The following is a 15,205-nucleotide window of genomic DNA, read 5'->3' as shown; positions in this document are numbered from 1 at the left end:
CTTTCAATTAATCCCCAGCTTGTACACGCAGGTTATATAAACACTGGGGTTTTGATAGTGGCTATCAGTGAATTTAGTGCTGTAGAATCGCACTTACACCAGTCACATGCGGCATTGGGACTAAAAAGGAGGGAGAGAAGGGGATGTACAATGAGAGAGAAAATGGCGTGTCAGAGGATTTGGATTCTAAGATAATGTTGATGATTATTAGAATATTGATCCTGATAACCCACCTGTTATAAAAGAATCAGTGCAAAGCCACCCACACATTGTCATTAGTCATCAGCAGCTCCTTACAGCCCACTGCAGTACATGCTGCCACCCATGATTTAGCTCTGCATCCAGTTATGAGGGGGTGTTTAGCATTTATTATGCAGCACAGTCCCAGTCCCAGTGAGATGGCAGAATGCTGCCCGATCAATACCCCTCACAGGAACCTAGGTTAATTTATTCATTTTAGAATGTTCTCGTGCCTCTATGGCCCTCTGTGGTCTTGCCTAACACGGTAGGAGTGTTTAGTTACTGACACTCACACCATTGCACAGGCCCTACGTGCTGAAACTCTGACATCATTATGCAAACGCCATATTGGTACGTGTTATTAAGCTGTCGTTTTTTGTGATACCAAAAGTCGGGCTGCCCTTTTAATAATACTGAAGCATGTTTCTGAATGCTCGCTGTATAGTCTGGCTAGAATGTGTAGAATTTGAGTCCGCAGGGTCTCTGTATTGTTAGTATTTGACCTTTAGTTCTTACCCTGGCCTTATGCACCTAGTGTCCCACTTTTTGCAAACCATGTCAGAATTTCCTTTTTCATTGTTTTGACCTTTGCTCTTCATCCCTTTGTGGCTTTCTGTCCAAGCACCAGTCGTGTTGTTGGTCTACAACATATCCCTAGACACCCAAATAGTTTCCAAGTCTGTTATGCAGGCAGCATATGCTTGAATTTGCACACACGAGCTACAAGACAATAGCTTCAGCTTGTGATCTGGACAGGCAGCTACCATATATCCTCTAGCTGCCAAACAGCAGCAGCGGCAGCTCTGCAATCTTATGCTCTCCTCCCCGGCTGCTCTTAAGTAAAACAACAATCTCACCCTTTTCCTCTGACTGAACAGTGATCTGATTATGGATTATTGCAGTTATGGATTTCCATGTAAATAAAACATATCATCTCTAACCATCAGTTTACGCCTCAAAATGTGAGGACGAGATGAATACATTTGTTATCACTGTGATCATTTTGGTTACCACTCATCTGTATTGATTTTTACCGAGCATCATCAATCAAGGCACTCATAATGGATGCTGTCTGAGAGCACATATCTCCCTTCAGAGAATTATCACCTCAGGCTTGGGTCAAGCAGAGATTTGATCTCTTGTCAGTTAGATGAATTGATGTCTTACAGACACAACAGAGAGAGGTAGGGAGAGGATTAAGGTAAAGGTGAGGAGGAATAAAAAGAAGTCTAAAGTAGTTAAACTTCAGTCCTGAGGACTCAAAGGTATAGAAATAATCATATCCATTCTCCATCACCATTTGCCCTGGTTGCTTGGTTAAAAAAGTAGTTAAATGAAATCAATAGTGGTGCTAGTACTGGCCTCCATGCCAAGCATCATCCAATATTTATATAAATGAAGCTTCACAACCTCAATTTACCCTGCAGTTGCCTGTTTAAGGGGCTGTGAAGTACCTGAAGGTAAGGGGAATTCTGGACAGGATATGAAGATGAAGAGAATAAAATAAATTTCTGTCCCTATCAAGATGTCCTTACATAGTCATTTGCATTCATGTCATTTGACAGGTCATGATTTCCAGCTGTACCGAGTTTTGAATCAGGGTGCGCTTGCTACAATAAAAAGGAACCAGATCGTAAATTTTGCATGGCAACTTTAAGCCATTGCCAGTCCCTAAAACACATTTTCAGAACTGCTAAATTACTAAGTTGTTCCCAAGGCTTGAACTTCAAGCGTCATGGCTACACTTTGGTTTTTTCTTTTACTGGATCAACTACATAAAAGTGAAATAAATCCAGTACTGAATCTGTGCTCTGCTGAAATTCCATGCCACGCTATCAATAGTCAAAAATAAAAACATAATTTCTATTTATATCATTTTATTCATCTCCCAGAATACTCGCATAAAAACTTTAATTGTAGCCTGAGGCCTCTGGTAACAAGTACAGGTATTTGTTTTCCTTTCACTGACAGCTGGAGAGACCCTCTGGGATTTAAGTTGAACACTGAGGGCCGCTGTGGTCGTTGCATTTCATTATGACCACACCATTTCACTTTTGCCAAGTGCTCAGACTAAATTATTATTTTTCACCCACTGCGAGACATTTCCTCAGACACTGGTTTGATGTTAATGATTCATACAGTGTTTATTGAGATAACTTTAAGATTTAAACTAATCTTAATTTTGGGACGTATATATCTGAAGAGAACAAAAAGGGTCTAGTTTGAAAACCGATTAATGACCAAGTTATACAATTTTATGTTTATGTATGTTTACTGCTGCTTGCATTATGTATAGAATGGGACAGTTCATTCATTTTAGAAAAAAATCACTGAATTCCCACCTTGTCCTTCATAATAATTAGAATGATTTCTATGTGATGGGATTTCTTTGGGCCTGGGAGAAATCCTATGAGCTGTGGGAGGAAACGAAGGAGCTTCGGTATTACAAATTCTGTGGCTCACTGGCATTCTGGCTAGCATTTTGGGGATCTCGAGTTTGTAAGAATTAACACAATTAAATAGATCGATGAAATGTTTCAATATAACAATATAGTTTCTAATTTTCTTTTTTAGCCACTCGAATTTTCCCTTCAAAATATTTCATTTAGACCCAGTAAATAGTGGCACACTTCAATTAAATTTAATCCTTACTCTCTGCAAAAATCCCCTCCCCCCTCTCTGTTTTTTCCAGACACTTTATTGCTTAAGGGACCTTAAATCCTCTATACTTCTTCTCAGGCTGGGTTTACTCCCAGGCCTTTATCAACCTCAACAAGTTATAACAATTTAAAATACACCAAAGCATCTCATTTTGTACCACTTATTGCAAATGATTAAAAAGAAGAACAGCCAAACACCATCTCACAATGTTATCGAATTAAAGATTTAAAGAATGTAAACTTATTGTGTAATGATTGTCAGTGAGTTCTTAAAACATTTTTATTCCTGATGACTTACAAGTTGTAAACATTATCTTATTTATCGCAAAATAACACAAAAAATAATGCAAATTGATCTTTTTGTCTTCTTCTCTTTTTTTTTTCTCAGAAAAAGCTGCTGTAAAATCAGTATATTGATGTTGCCCCCGTTGTGAAATTTTTCAGAACATGGTGCACAATTGGTATAATGCTGCCACGGTATGAGAATGTGCACACTAGACAGCAGTCTGTTCCCTCTTTCTGCAGTCGTTGTGATCCTCCATCTCTCTCTCACATAACATACTGTTCATGTCAAAGGACCCAGGAAACACAACATCTGTCAGTGCGCTAATGTACACAATAAACACCAAAGGGAGAAGGATATATACACGCACCTGGAAATGGCCTTGTATTCAACACACATTTTACATCACATGAAAAGAAAAACAAAAAAAAACAAAACAAAGTGACCAATATGTGCAAATCTTCTTGAAGCTGGTGAATAATTCCTTCGGTGGTTTGGATATTATTTGAACAGTATTTTTGATTTTACTATGGATGGTCTGAATGATTGTTGGCTTTGGTGTGCTTGATTCAGTAAGAGGAGGCAACGCTCCTCTGCGACAGCCAAAAGGTGAGAAGCAACGAGAGGCATAGCTTTAGCTCTTTTATACTCTGCTTTCTTCACTTGGATGGAGCACAAATATTATGATATCACTAAATGAAAATATGATTACTGATAAAGGATGAAATAGATCGTTTTTAATCTATTCACAGACAGGCAATGGGAAAGAAACTACACTGATAGAAAGTCAACACAATGAATGCAAAACAAAATGTGATTCAATCCGAGAAGAGGTCTAAAACTCAGATGGTGGGTTTTACACTGGAGATGAGATGCAGATATCCCTCTTCCCCTTTTCTTCTTTTTTGTTTTTCGCCTTATTTTTTTTAGGGGGGGGGGGCTGTTTGATGCACTGCAGAGTCATGGCTCTACAGTCCACGAGCGCAAAGACTGCGTCTGTCGTCATTCATCCTCTCTGACAGGCTTCTCATATACAAATGAGTTTCTGTGAATAGCAATTCATTTATTTAAACACTTTTTTGTAGTTTACAAAAGAAATAGATTATCTTTTTTTTTGTCCACACTTGCACGTCTTCTTCTTTAACATATTTTACACAGTTTTATTTTTACATTTTTAATTAAACTTAAATGTGTTTTTAATATTTTAAATGCTCAAATATTGTGTGTACCATAATACAAATGGTTTCTTTTTTTCCTCTCCTGTGTCCCCAGTTTATTTTTAAACAATAATTAAATGTCCTGAAATAGAAAGACACATTAAAGCTCAAATATCCATCCTCGAGAGAAAAGCCTCAGCGCTGTATTCCTCTCTCTTTTTCGATAGAACACGAACAGGTCCAAGAGTCCCATGACCATTATGTGACTTCAGATCAGCAGCAGATAGCAGTAGCAGTAAATCCACCACAAAATAGTCAGCCACATGAAGCACACTTCTTCCACATCACAGTGAAATGCTTTGTAAAAAAAAAAAGTGTCCAGAAGATTGAATAATTCCTTCTGTCCCCCTCCCCGGTGTATCCAAAAAGGAATTTACTGTATATCCAGATAATCACAGGTAAAGACTTACTCAAAAGCAGGGTCACACTTCACATTCCCGAGAAGCTTGTTGTTGGCAAGTGCAAGAGCCATATTCATTGATGATTACCAAAGCTCCCTCAATATGGTTAGGTTTATAGTCAACATAGTACTCTGGTGTAGAAATTGCAGCCATCTGCTGCATGCTTTGCTTTTGCTTCTGCTTACGGCGCTGACTGCTGAAGCACTGCCTCAGTTGCCTTATTCCAGCTGGAAAGCACTTCCATGCCACGTATAGCATGAGCACTATGATGAGAAAGGAGAAGATGAGTGCCATGGTGCCTGTTACCACCTTGTGGATCTGCATGGTGCTCTCTAGGTCATCATGGCCCACTGTGACAGTGAAAGAATTTGTGACCACTTCACTACCCTCGCCCTCATAGGGGTTGGGAGTAATGGGGCCCAGATCCCTCGTGGAGGCGTACAGGCCTGCTGTGGTCACCTCTACTGGGGGATCCTCACATAGCTGAAAAGCATAGACGGCATCCAACACATCCTCACCCTGTGCTGTGTCAGGGCTTGAACACAGCAGGGAATTGTCATGCTGGCCTCGGAAGGCACTCAGCCAAGAGGCCAAGGCACACACATTGCGGCTGCACTCCCAGTCATTCCCTGCCAGAGTAATGCTGTCCAGAGATGACCACGAATCCAGAATGCGCTGGTCCACAGAGGTCAAACGATTAGAGTCTAGCATCAGTACCTTGAGGTTTGGTGTACTCTCAAAAACATGTGGCTCGATGTACTCGATTTCGTTTGCTGACAGGTCAATCTTCTCTAAAAAGTGCCATGTCCAGTCTAGTGTGTTTACAACAATAGTGGCACGATTGTTGTGCATGTACAGAGTGCGTAAAGAGATGAGGCGTGGGAAGTGGGCTAGGTTGACTTTAACTAGCTCATTGTGCTCAAGATGCAGCTCAGTCAACTTAAAGAGGCCAGCGAAGGAGTTTCGTGCCAGGCTCTGCAGTTGGTTGTATCCCAAGTCCAGAAACTGCATGCTCCTGCAGTCCTGAAAAATCCGCACTGGCACAAATTTGAGAGCATTGTAGCGCAAATGCAAATTGGTGAGCTTTCTAAGGCCGTGGAACAGGTCAGGCTCTAGTACCTGCAGCCTGTTGTATGAGAGGTCCAAGATACGGAGGTTTGGGAGGGGCCTAAAGGTGCCATTTGGCAGACTCTCAATCCGGTTGTTGCTCAGGTCTAACTCCTTGACTCGTCTCAGCTTGTCAAATGCACCCTCCTCTACAACGTCAATGCTGTTGTGATCTAAATAGAGCCAGGTGAGCTGTGACAGACCAGCCAGTTGGCCTTCACGCAGCTCCGTTAAGTTGTTCTCTCTCATGGACAGGCCCATGGCACTGCTCAGATTGCGGGGAATGTCTGTGAGGTTGAGCCCCTCGCAGTACAGCAGCTTGCTGTCGCAGCGGCACAACCTTGGACAAACCCCCTCTACCAAGGGAACTGTTCTTAGAAAAATGCCCAATGAACACAGTATCAACCCAGGGGGCTTCTTCAGTGGCCACTTTAAGTACAGTCCAATTAGAAGGAAATCCATTAGCATAAATATCCAGGGATGTCAGGGAGAAAATGTCCATTGAACCACTCTGGATATCGGTTTTGCCCGTATCAGATCATATTTATCGCATCATATCTATCTCGTTCAACAAGCTGTCTCATTCTATGTATGTCAGCTGAAGACAGTGATAGTATTTTTGTTATCAAGTCCCAAAAAATGCCAAAAAAATAAAGTCTCTTTCCTTACGTTATATATCAAGCAGTGGGTGGAGAGTAGAGGGGATGGAAAATCAAACTGTCCTCACTGATCAATCTTATTCGAAAAAATTCCTACTCACCCCTATTCAAAAGCTGACAATCTCCATTCAGCATCTCGCTTTGTGCCCCAACACTAATTATGTGCGAATCTAAAAAAGACCCCACTGTGGTACAAATTCTCCCCCCCTCCCTTCTCTCTTTTCAGTGGACACCAGATCCTTGGCAGGCTTACAATGTCTTAGTTCTCTTCAAGTGAAAGAGCCAGAAAGAGAAGGAATCCAAGTAGCTTTCAGCGAGATGGTAGGAAGTGCAAGTACCCCTGTCTGCATGAGCTCTGTCTCTCCTGCTCCTCCGCAGTCCTCTGCTGCAACGATCAGAGGGAAGAAGAGACAACCAGCGAAAGAAAAAAATAAGCAAGAATCTTTTTTTTTCTTTTTTAAAATAATCTGTCTTCAGCTCTTTCCTCCTTTCCCTCCCGCTTAAGTTTCAAAAGATCTGTCAAAATGTGTTATCGTCCATCGCTTGAAGAAATCACTGACTTGTAAGGTTTAGATCCATTCAAGCACTTAATCATGATTTCAGTGACGGACGCAAGGGAAAAACAAAAAAACAAAACAGGATATAAAGAGATGAACCCTGTTCACTGTTTTCTTGTGTAACAGTATTCCTCGTCATCTGAGTGGCTCATATTGGTTCGGTAGCCGCTCGCATCCCCGGTGGCTCGCAGGTTTCGTTTACTCCCTTGCTCTCTGGGTGTCTTCTCAGCCAGCTGGAAGAGGCTGCTGAAGGCTGGTGCTGGTAGGCAGGCAGGGGCGGTAAATGTGGGAAGCAAAGGAGCGCGCAATCCCTTGCAGCAGACCAGTACACTGACAGCGCATGCAGAAGCACCTTCTGTTCACTGAGTGTCGTAAGCCACTCACAATTCAGAGTGCTCGCTCCCTTTCCCTCACTCTCTTGCTCTCTTTCCCTTGATCGCTCTCTCACTTGTTCATGCTGCTCCCCTCCTCCTCTTCGCTCTCACATCTTCCCTCACTGCTTTTTTCTTGCTGTGTTTTTCTCTGTGCCTCAGACATTTACATATCCAGAATGGGCTGGGCTTAAACCAGGGGCTTTAATGAACCCCCTCCACCCCCCATATCTCTAGCGCTCTCTCTCTCTCTCTTTCTCTCTCTCTCGCTCTCGCTCTCTCTCTCACTGTCTCTCTCTCTCCCACACATACAAACACTCCTTCCCTCCCTCAATGACTGCAATGAAATCGGCCTCTTGACGTTGTCTGATTTCAGGCTTGCAATGATGAAAATGGGATCTTATATTATTTCTTTTCTTAAACAGATGTTTGCTTATATATCTGTGCTATATAGATGGAGAGGGAGGAAAAGAAAAGATATATAATTTCATCAAAGAATTTCTAAATATCTTCAATGAGACTTAAATGCACTAGTCACCATGTATGTCCTTCATTATATCATAGATGCCACAGGAGCATACGTGTATATATGGTATACTTGTTGCTTGCTTGCCAGCAACAAAGGTCGGCCTGTGAGTCAAGATGATTATGGCGTTCTTCATGTGCTCAAACCACCAGAAATTCTTTGTCGCTGACAGTTATGTCTGTGTCCATTGTGAATGCAGATGCAATTGTTTCCCACATAATATTAGCATTAAGCTAACATAGATATTCCCTCTGAAGGCTCACTTGTCTTCCTTTGCACTTCTCTGGAATTGCTTCTAGCCGTGTCATTGTTCTGCCCTAAAAGTTCAAAGACAATGAGCTGTGACTGTGTCTTATAGGCTTCACACGAGCCAAGTTTTAAACTTCTGACTCACCTCCTTCCTTTTCTGAGTTAATTGCACATTGGCTAACGGAACTTTCTTGTTCACTTATTCAGAAAACAGAGTCTGAACAAAAAGATAAAGAGTGTTTTTTAATTTTTAATTATGCCCGCTTGACAATCCAGGCTGAGGATATAGAGCCAAGTATACAGTGTGAGAACGAGACGAGAAAGGATGGGAAAGGGTTTACATCGGCGTACGACCTCAGCATTCCTAGCCAAACTAGCAGTTTCCACAAGTTTCTCGAATTTATTGCCTAATTCAAAGTATAGACAGAAACAATTGAGAGGATTATTTCAAAATGTAGGATAGATAGAAAACAGACAAATGTATATTAGCAACAAGTGCGGAAAAAGCAGAAGCCAGAATGATATGGGTAAAAATGAAAATTTGACAAAGCACAACTTATTTTCTTCTTTAAAGTTTTACAGCCTCTGGCAACCGGGGAATTGCATTACTGCCATCTTCTAGAAATAATTGCGATTTGCTAAATAATTCTGTAGAGCAGATCACGAGTCGATCAATAGATCTTTTTCTATGCAATGTTTCTGCTAGTATTTATCTCTGCATTTCATTGTTGCAGGTGATAAGCATACAGAGCCAAGAGGCAGGTGCAAGCATTGATTGGTTAATTGGGAACAGGTGAGGTGGGTGTGATTGTCATGTGGTCATAACCAGGAAGACAGACTGAGGACATCTGGTGGATGTTTGAGGGGTGACATGAAGCAATGTGGAGCACAAATGTGGATTTCTTTCCCCTGCATTTTATAAATTTAAAAACAAAAAGAATGTCATTTACACATCATAAGCCTTTACATTTTTTAATCCCTTTTATTTTTCTTTAAATTTTTCAGTTTTTCTCACCACTGTGTTGTATCATTATATATACAGTATATCTCTGTCACATTGTCATGAGCCTGGTGTGTTTTAAACATCAGGAGTGAGTTTCTTTAAATTTGGAACAAACATTTGGCTTGATTCAAGGGTGATCAAAGGTCAAAAGGTCACTGTGATTTTTTTTTTTTTTTGGTCCTAACGCAACCCATGAAGAGTCTTTTTGAGAAGTGGCTTAAATATTTATTTTTTTAGTATTTGATATTCATTATTTATTTGTTTAATAGCAAGTATTTGTGCTTATGCTTGGAGTTAAGAGATTGAATTAGTTTAAATTAGGTTAGTAATCAAGATTAGATCTTATAGTGTAAAGCTCAAGGTCACTTTGACTTCACCTCACTCCATTCTCATAAATGTGATATCCTACAGTTTCCAGGATGGAATTTCATTACAACTGGAGCAAATGCTTCACTTAGACTCGAGGATGAACTGATTAAAATTTGATGGTCAACATTTAAGATCACAGTGCCGTCGCAAATCACATTTGCAGCCATATCTCAGGATTCTGTGTGATAATTTTTCACTTAGTGTCAGACGTAAAAGTGAACTGTGGACCGAGGATCACGCAGATATGTGGAAAACTCTTTGAAGTGTGGATATTCCTTTTCCCACTTTTTTCCTCAGCGTGCAGTTAGCAGTCATACCAGAGGACAGTGATGGCATGCTCTAACAAAGAAGCTGTCTTGATGTGTGTCTGTGTACTTTTTTTTTTACCTGGTTGACAATATTTTTAAATCTTGCGTCATGAGTTTTTCATATTGTCAATAAGAAAATCTATTAAAAAAATGTTATATAAGAATCAGACTTTCTAGCTATCAGTGATGCTCATACATAATATAATATAATATATGGTATATATGGTAATAATATACACATAATATCATTATTTATTTTGTAATTCATAAATAGCTTTTAATAACGAAGTGGTTATCAGTTATGGTGTATCGTCAGCAGACTGAACTTGATTTGAGGGCTCAAATATGTCTCAAAATTAGAAGCATCTTTGATTGCAGGCCCATTATTAAAATCATTTATTGAATCAGATGACGTCCCACTGTTTGAGTCCGAGAAAACAAGGCAGATGATAACTAATTGGCCTGCCGCAGCGATAATGTTGATGGGCATCTCGGAAAGCATTGAGATAGGGGTTGGCGGAAACACTTACACCCCAGAGTGGAAACAGCAAGACATGATTTCACGTCCACAATGGACCGGGAATTCTAGCAGATGGAGGTTGTCTCAGTTTGAAAGGGTCACAAGCGGACATGGAGTTTATTAATTTAAATTTTCGTATTTGTTGTGTCTCTTCCTTAGTATTTTAATATCCACAGTAATGATCTGAGGAACAGAGGAAATGTCCTGTTTCCTTCACACTTAAACCCGTAATCACAGTAGCCTCGTGAAGGCTTGTGCAGTCTGAGTTTACTCCACAGTATCAAGAAAAGATCCACTTTGTTCAAACAAAGATTTTAAAGGAGCTTGTACTAACTGCAGCTTGGGTAAACAAAAAGGGGAGCGTCATCATGTTCAGTGGGGCATGTGACAAGAGGACCGTGGGTGTCACACTAGGTTATAGCTCCTTGAAGTATGCTTTTGTATGATGCAAAGTTTATTTGTGTAAATATTCTGAATTATTAGCATGACTTGTCCATGTTTTTTAGCTTTAGGGCTGATTGTTTGGTTGGAGGGATGATTTACTCAGCAGAATGGATGAACTTAGAAAACTCTTTGTATTTCTCCATATAATATGATGGAGGTACAATAGCTCAAGGCATTAAGAACACAAGCCTGCCATTACATATTAAAATCTTTAATTCCACGTTGCTAACCCCATTTATATAAATGCATGTAACTTTCAAGTCTGAGACAGCTTGCTCTTTCTCTGCTTATTTTTTGTTGTTGCTTGAAACAGCCAAGCTTGTTATTGTTGGCTGGATAGAGGACATTGCCAATGATTGGCCTTAATGGCTGCTTTTTCCATATTGCATATCGTTGAACTGTCCAAAGTTCATTGTACTTTCAGTATCTGGCATGTTTTGAACCACACGGGCACTTTAGTTTAAGCGTTGGATGTATTTTTGTAAACCACAGAGACTTTCATAATTCCCTCAGCCAGACTCTTTTTAATTTCGGTGGTCTTCTCTGCAGATGCATTTTGCTTTAATGACTAGAGTTTTAATTCAGGATTTGATGATTTGCTTTTAGTTTCACCCCACACTCTTTTGACTTATCTAGTCTTTTGAACATGCTAAACACGCACAACATTTTGAACTTTGAAAGAGTGCAAACATAGAACTTTGAACTTCTTATTTTGATTATGTTGTATATACCTTTTTTTCTGTAAACACAGGATATTGATGAAGTATTCCAGGTGGGTAGCTATATCAGAGATGAAACCTCTATGTGGCACTGGCAGTTCTTCCCTTTTAGATGGCATGGCTCTTAACTCTGTCCTCAGTGAAATACAATTATGCGAAGAACTGGACTAACTGCATTGACTAGCATGTTACTTCCCTAAAGTCTAATGAGTATAAATTTGTATGTGTATATAAAATCTAAGTTCACTGAACTTTAGCATCCTTTTATGTTAACAAAATGTGTCAAAAAGCAAACAAATAACAAAAAAGTCACTAAGTCAGACTGCACTCATAAACTAAAGAGTTATACACAACAGTCAGATAGATGATAAACATCAAATGCACTTGGTTGTCAGAGTAGGCTCCGACAAAGATGTATAAACTAAAGAACAAGAAAGAAATGCAGTGCATTTTTGTAAGGCACATTTGAAGAGAGAAAATATGCTGCTGTGAGAAGATCTCAAAAAGTAACGCATCATGCCTCTAAAGAAACAACTGACAAAGAAAGTCACTGATATCTATCAGTCTAGAAAGGGTTATAAAGTCATTTCTAAGGCTTTGAGGCTCCAACAAACTATGGTGAGAGCCATTATTAACAAATGGAGAAAACTTGGAACTGTGGTGAACTTTCCCAGGCGAGGCCAGTCTACCAAAATTACTCAAAGAGTGCATCGGTGATTCATCCAGGAAGTCACAAAAGACCCCAGAACAACAACTGAAGCAAAACTGGCATCAATAGCAGAGTCTCAAGGTGAAAACTACTGCAGAACAAAAAGAACACAACACGTCTTGATGGTCACCAAGACTTTTGGTGAAATCGTTTGTGGACTGATGAGACGCAAGTTGTACTTTTTGGAAGGTTAGCATGTCATTAAATCTGTCAAATTAACACAGTATTTCATAAAAAGTACATTATACCAACAGTGAAACATGGTGGTGGTAGTGTGCTTCAGGAATTGGATGACTTGCTATAGTTGATGGAACCATGAGTTCTGCTCACTACCAGAAAATTCTGAAGGAAGATGTCCAGCCATCAGTTCATGACCTGAAGCACTTGGGTTATGCAGAGGGCAATGATCTGATCATAACACATCAGATGTACATATCTATCTATCTATATAAGTAGTGGTACCTAGGCCTCTGGGACCCTCAAGCTCCCATCTCAGGTGCTGTTCCCAGATCTGCTGGAGCCACTCGCCTAGCTTGGTCGTCAATGCACCAAGCGATCCGATTACCACGGGGACCACTGTTACCTTCACCCTCCACATCTTCTCTAGTTCTTCTCTGAGCCCTTGATATTTATCCAGCTTCTTGTGCGCCTTGACCCTGATGTTGCTGTCATTCAGTATCGCTACGTTTATCACTACAGTCTTTCTCTGCTTGTCTACCACCATTATGTCCGGTTGGTTAGCCACCACCATTTGTCCGTCTCTATCTGGAAGTCCCACACGATCTTAGCTAGGTCATTTTCAACCACCCTTGGGGGCGTCTCTCATTTTGACCTCGGGACTTCCAGGCCATACTCGGCACAAATGTTCCTGTATACTATGCTGGCCACTTGGTTATGGCGTACCATGTATGCCCTGCCAACTAGCATCTTGCACCCTGCTGTTATGTGCTAAATTGTCTCAGGGGCGTCTTTACACAGTCTGCACCTGGGGTCTTGCCTGGACCCCAGCCTCTATGGATCTTTCTTGGATTTCTCTTTCCTGAGGTATTCACTAAGCTGATGTACTCGTGGATGTTCGTTGTGTCATCCCGGATAGCAGTTCTGACACTCCCTAGTCCTCAGCCTATGAGAGAGAGAGAGAGATGTACTGCTTCACCAAGCAGTTGAACAGGTGTATTTTTTTGTTGAAATGCATCTGTGTGTATTTGTGTATTTGTTGCTCTGACAGAGTGAGAATTAATATGGTTCTAAATTGCTTCCGGCCATGTCCAAAGCAACACGTTCCCAGTTGAGAAAGAGAGAGAGAAAACAACACAGTTTTCCCATGTCACAACACAGTGCAGTCACACACTTCTTGCTTTTACGCTGAAACGAGATCAAAATTCTTCATCCTCCACCACATGCGCACACATTTACAACAACCTGACACAGCCAGTTTTTCACCCACCTTCAGTGGGTTGGTGTGTGGTTTTTCCATATGCAGTATTTCATTCAATTACTTGTTTTAGCTTTGCTACTTAGTCTGTTTCTTTATGCAATTGTGTTCTGGCTCTAATGTTTTTGGATTCAGAGACTACATCAAACAGTGGCTTGTAACTGGGCTCTGTCTGCCAAAGGAACTTTGTTCAGCTGTCAGATGATGCAGAAATCCCACTGAGCACCACCAAGCCCATTTTCAAAACCCAGCTCTCTGAGGCAGCACCCCCCTCCACTTTTGATAGTCCTGACTACTCTGGCCTATTGCCTCATCCAGAGCCAAACAAGCCTGTACATCCTTTATGTGTCCACTAACCTCTCTCATGTTTGGATGAATCGGAGCAGAATGCAGTGACAGAGGAGTCTCTGATGCAAAAGGCTGAAACACTTGTAAATTTAGACAGAAAATTACTTGTCCCTTTATTCCGTGTCCCTGCTTCAAGGTAAAGTTAGAACACTAACCGAGAGTTTTGTATAAACTTTCATTGAAGGTCTTTGTGTATATGAAGTCCTAACCCTTGGACCGTGAATTGAAATTTAAATCAGCAATGACTCAAGCGAAGGAAAGTAAAACGATTTATTTGACATGGGGCACACAATAAGGAAATGTAGGAACGTATTTAAGGAGGGGAAAAGCGCTTCTCCAAAAATATCCCAGCATTGGTGGTATGGTGGTGGTGCAGGAGTAATGATTTAGATCTCAATGAATGTGATGTGGAGAAGAACTGCTAATGAGCAGAGTCAAAGAACTCACGAGGACTGGAGGATAAATAGTAAGGAGGAGAACAGCATCAATGTGAAACTGAAATGAGAGCTGAAACCAGCAGAAAAAGGTAATCTTTTAAAAAATACAACAGTGGCATGGCAGAGATTTCTCATTGGTTTAACAGAAGGTTGAAGACAATCAGTTAGGTGAATAGACTGTACCAAAAGTGCTTATTCTAAGCATGAGATAGAAAAAGTAGATAGATTCTGTTACTCATAAATTAAAACTCCACTGGTTAGCAATGTACTTGCAAAAATTCGGAACAAGACACCGTTTCTTTGTAAAAATCTGATTATGCTTGAAATTATGTGCACAGTGCTGCATCCTTCTTTTGATCAGCCATAATTACCATGTTAAATGGCTATCAGATTTTCCTCGACTTCATCTAAATGTCCCTGTCATTTATTTGTGTGTGTGTGTGTGTGTGTGTGTGTGTGTGTGTGTGTGTGTGTGTGTGTGTGTGTGTGTGTGTGTGTGTGTGTGTGTGTGTGGAGAAAAACAAATAATCGCAATCCAAAAAACTACAGGGTATTAGCAACGTTTAATGGTTTTTATCTTAACGGATTGTTTAAAAAAAAGAAAGAAAGAAAAGAAAAACAACACAAAAAGAGAAGAACTGAT

At 40.5% G+C, this 15,205-nt stretch overlaps 2 protein-coding genes across 2 annotated transcripts in view; one reads left to right on the top strand and one right to left on the bottom strand.

The window, feature by feature from the left end:
* ctnna2 (catenin (cadherin-associated protein), alpha 2) overlaps positions 1-15,205 on the top strand; it is a 333,673-nt gene that overhangs the window by 190,727 nt on the left and 127,741 nt on the right. The window lies entirely within an intron of this gene.
* On the bottom strand, positions 2,066-7,560 carry lrrtm1 (leucine rich repeat transmembrane neuronal 1). Its single transcript, XM_086295703.1, has one exon. It carries the CDS (start codon positions 6,374-6,376, stop codon positions 4,823-4,825), a length of 1,554 nt encoding a protein of 517 aa, XP_086151829.1. The 5' UTR covers positions 6,377-7,560; the 3' UTR covers positions 2,066-4,822.

Source organism: Aulonocara sp. 'chitande type north' Nkhata Bay, linkage group LG6, assembly GCF_057382095.1.
Source record: "Aulonocara sp. 'chitande type north' Nkhata Bay isolate Kocher_YH1m ecotype deep benthic linkage group LG6, A_spYH_male_GT1.1, whole genome shotgun sequence".
Taxonomy (NCBI): domain Eukaryota; kingdom Metazoa; phylum Chordata; class Actinopteri; order Cichliformes; family Cichlidae; genus Aulonocara; species Aulonocara sp. 'chitande type north' Nkhata Bay.
This window is presented reverse-complemented; position numbering and strand designations above follow the sequence as displayed.

Coding starts and splice junctions, on each gene's coding strand:
- lrrtm1 (XM_086295703.1), bottom strand. CDS start 6,376: ATGCTAATGGATTTCCTTCTAATTGGACTGTACTTAAAGTGGCCACTG.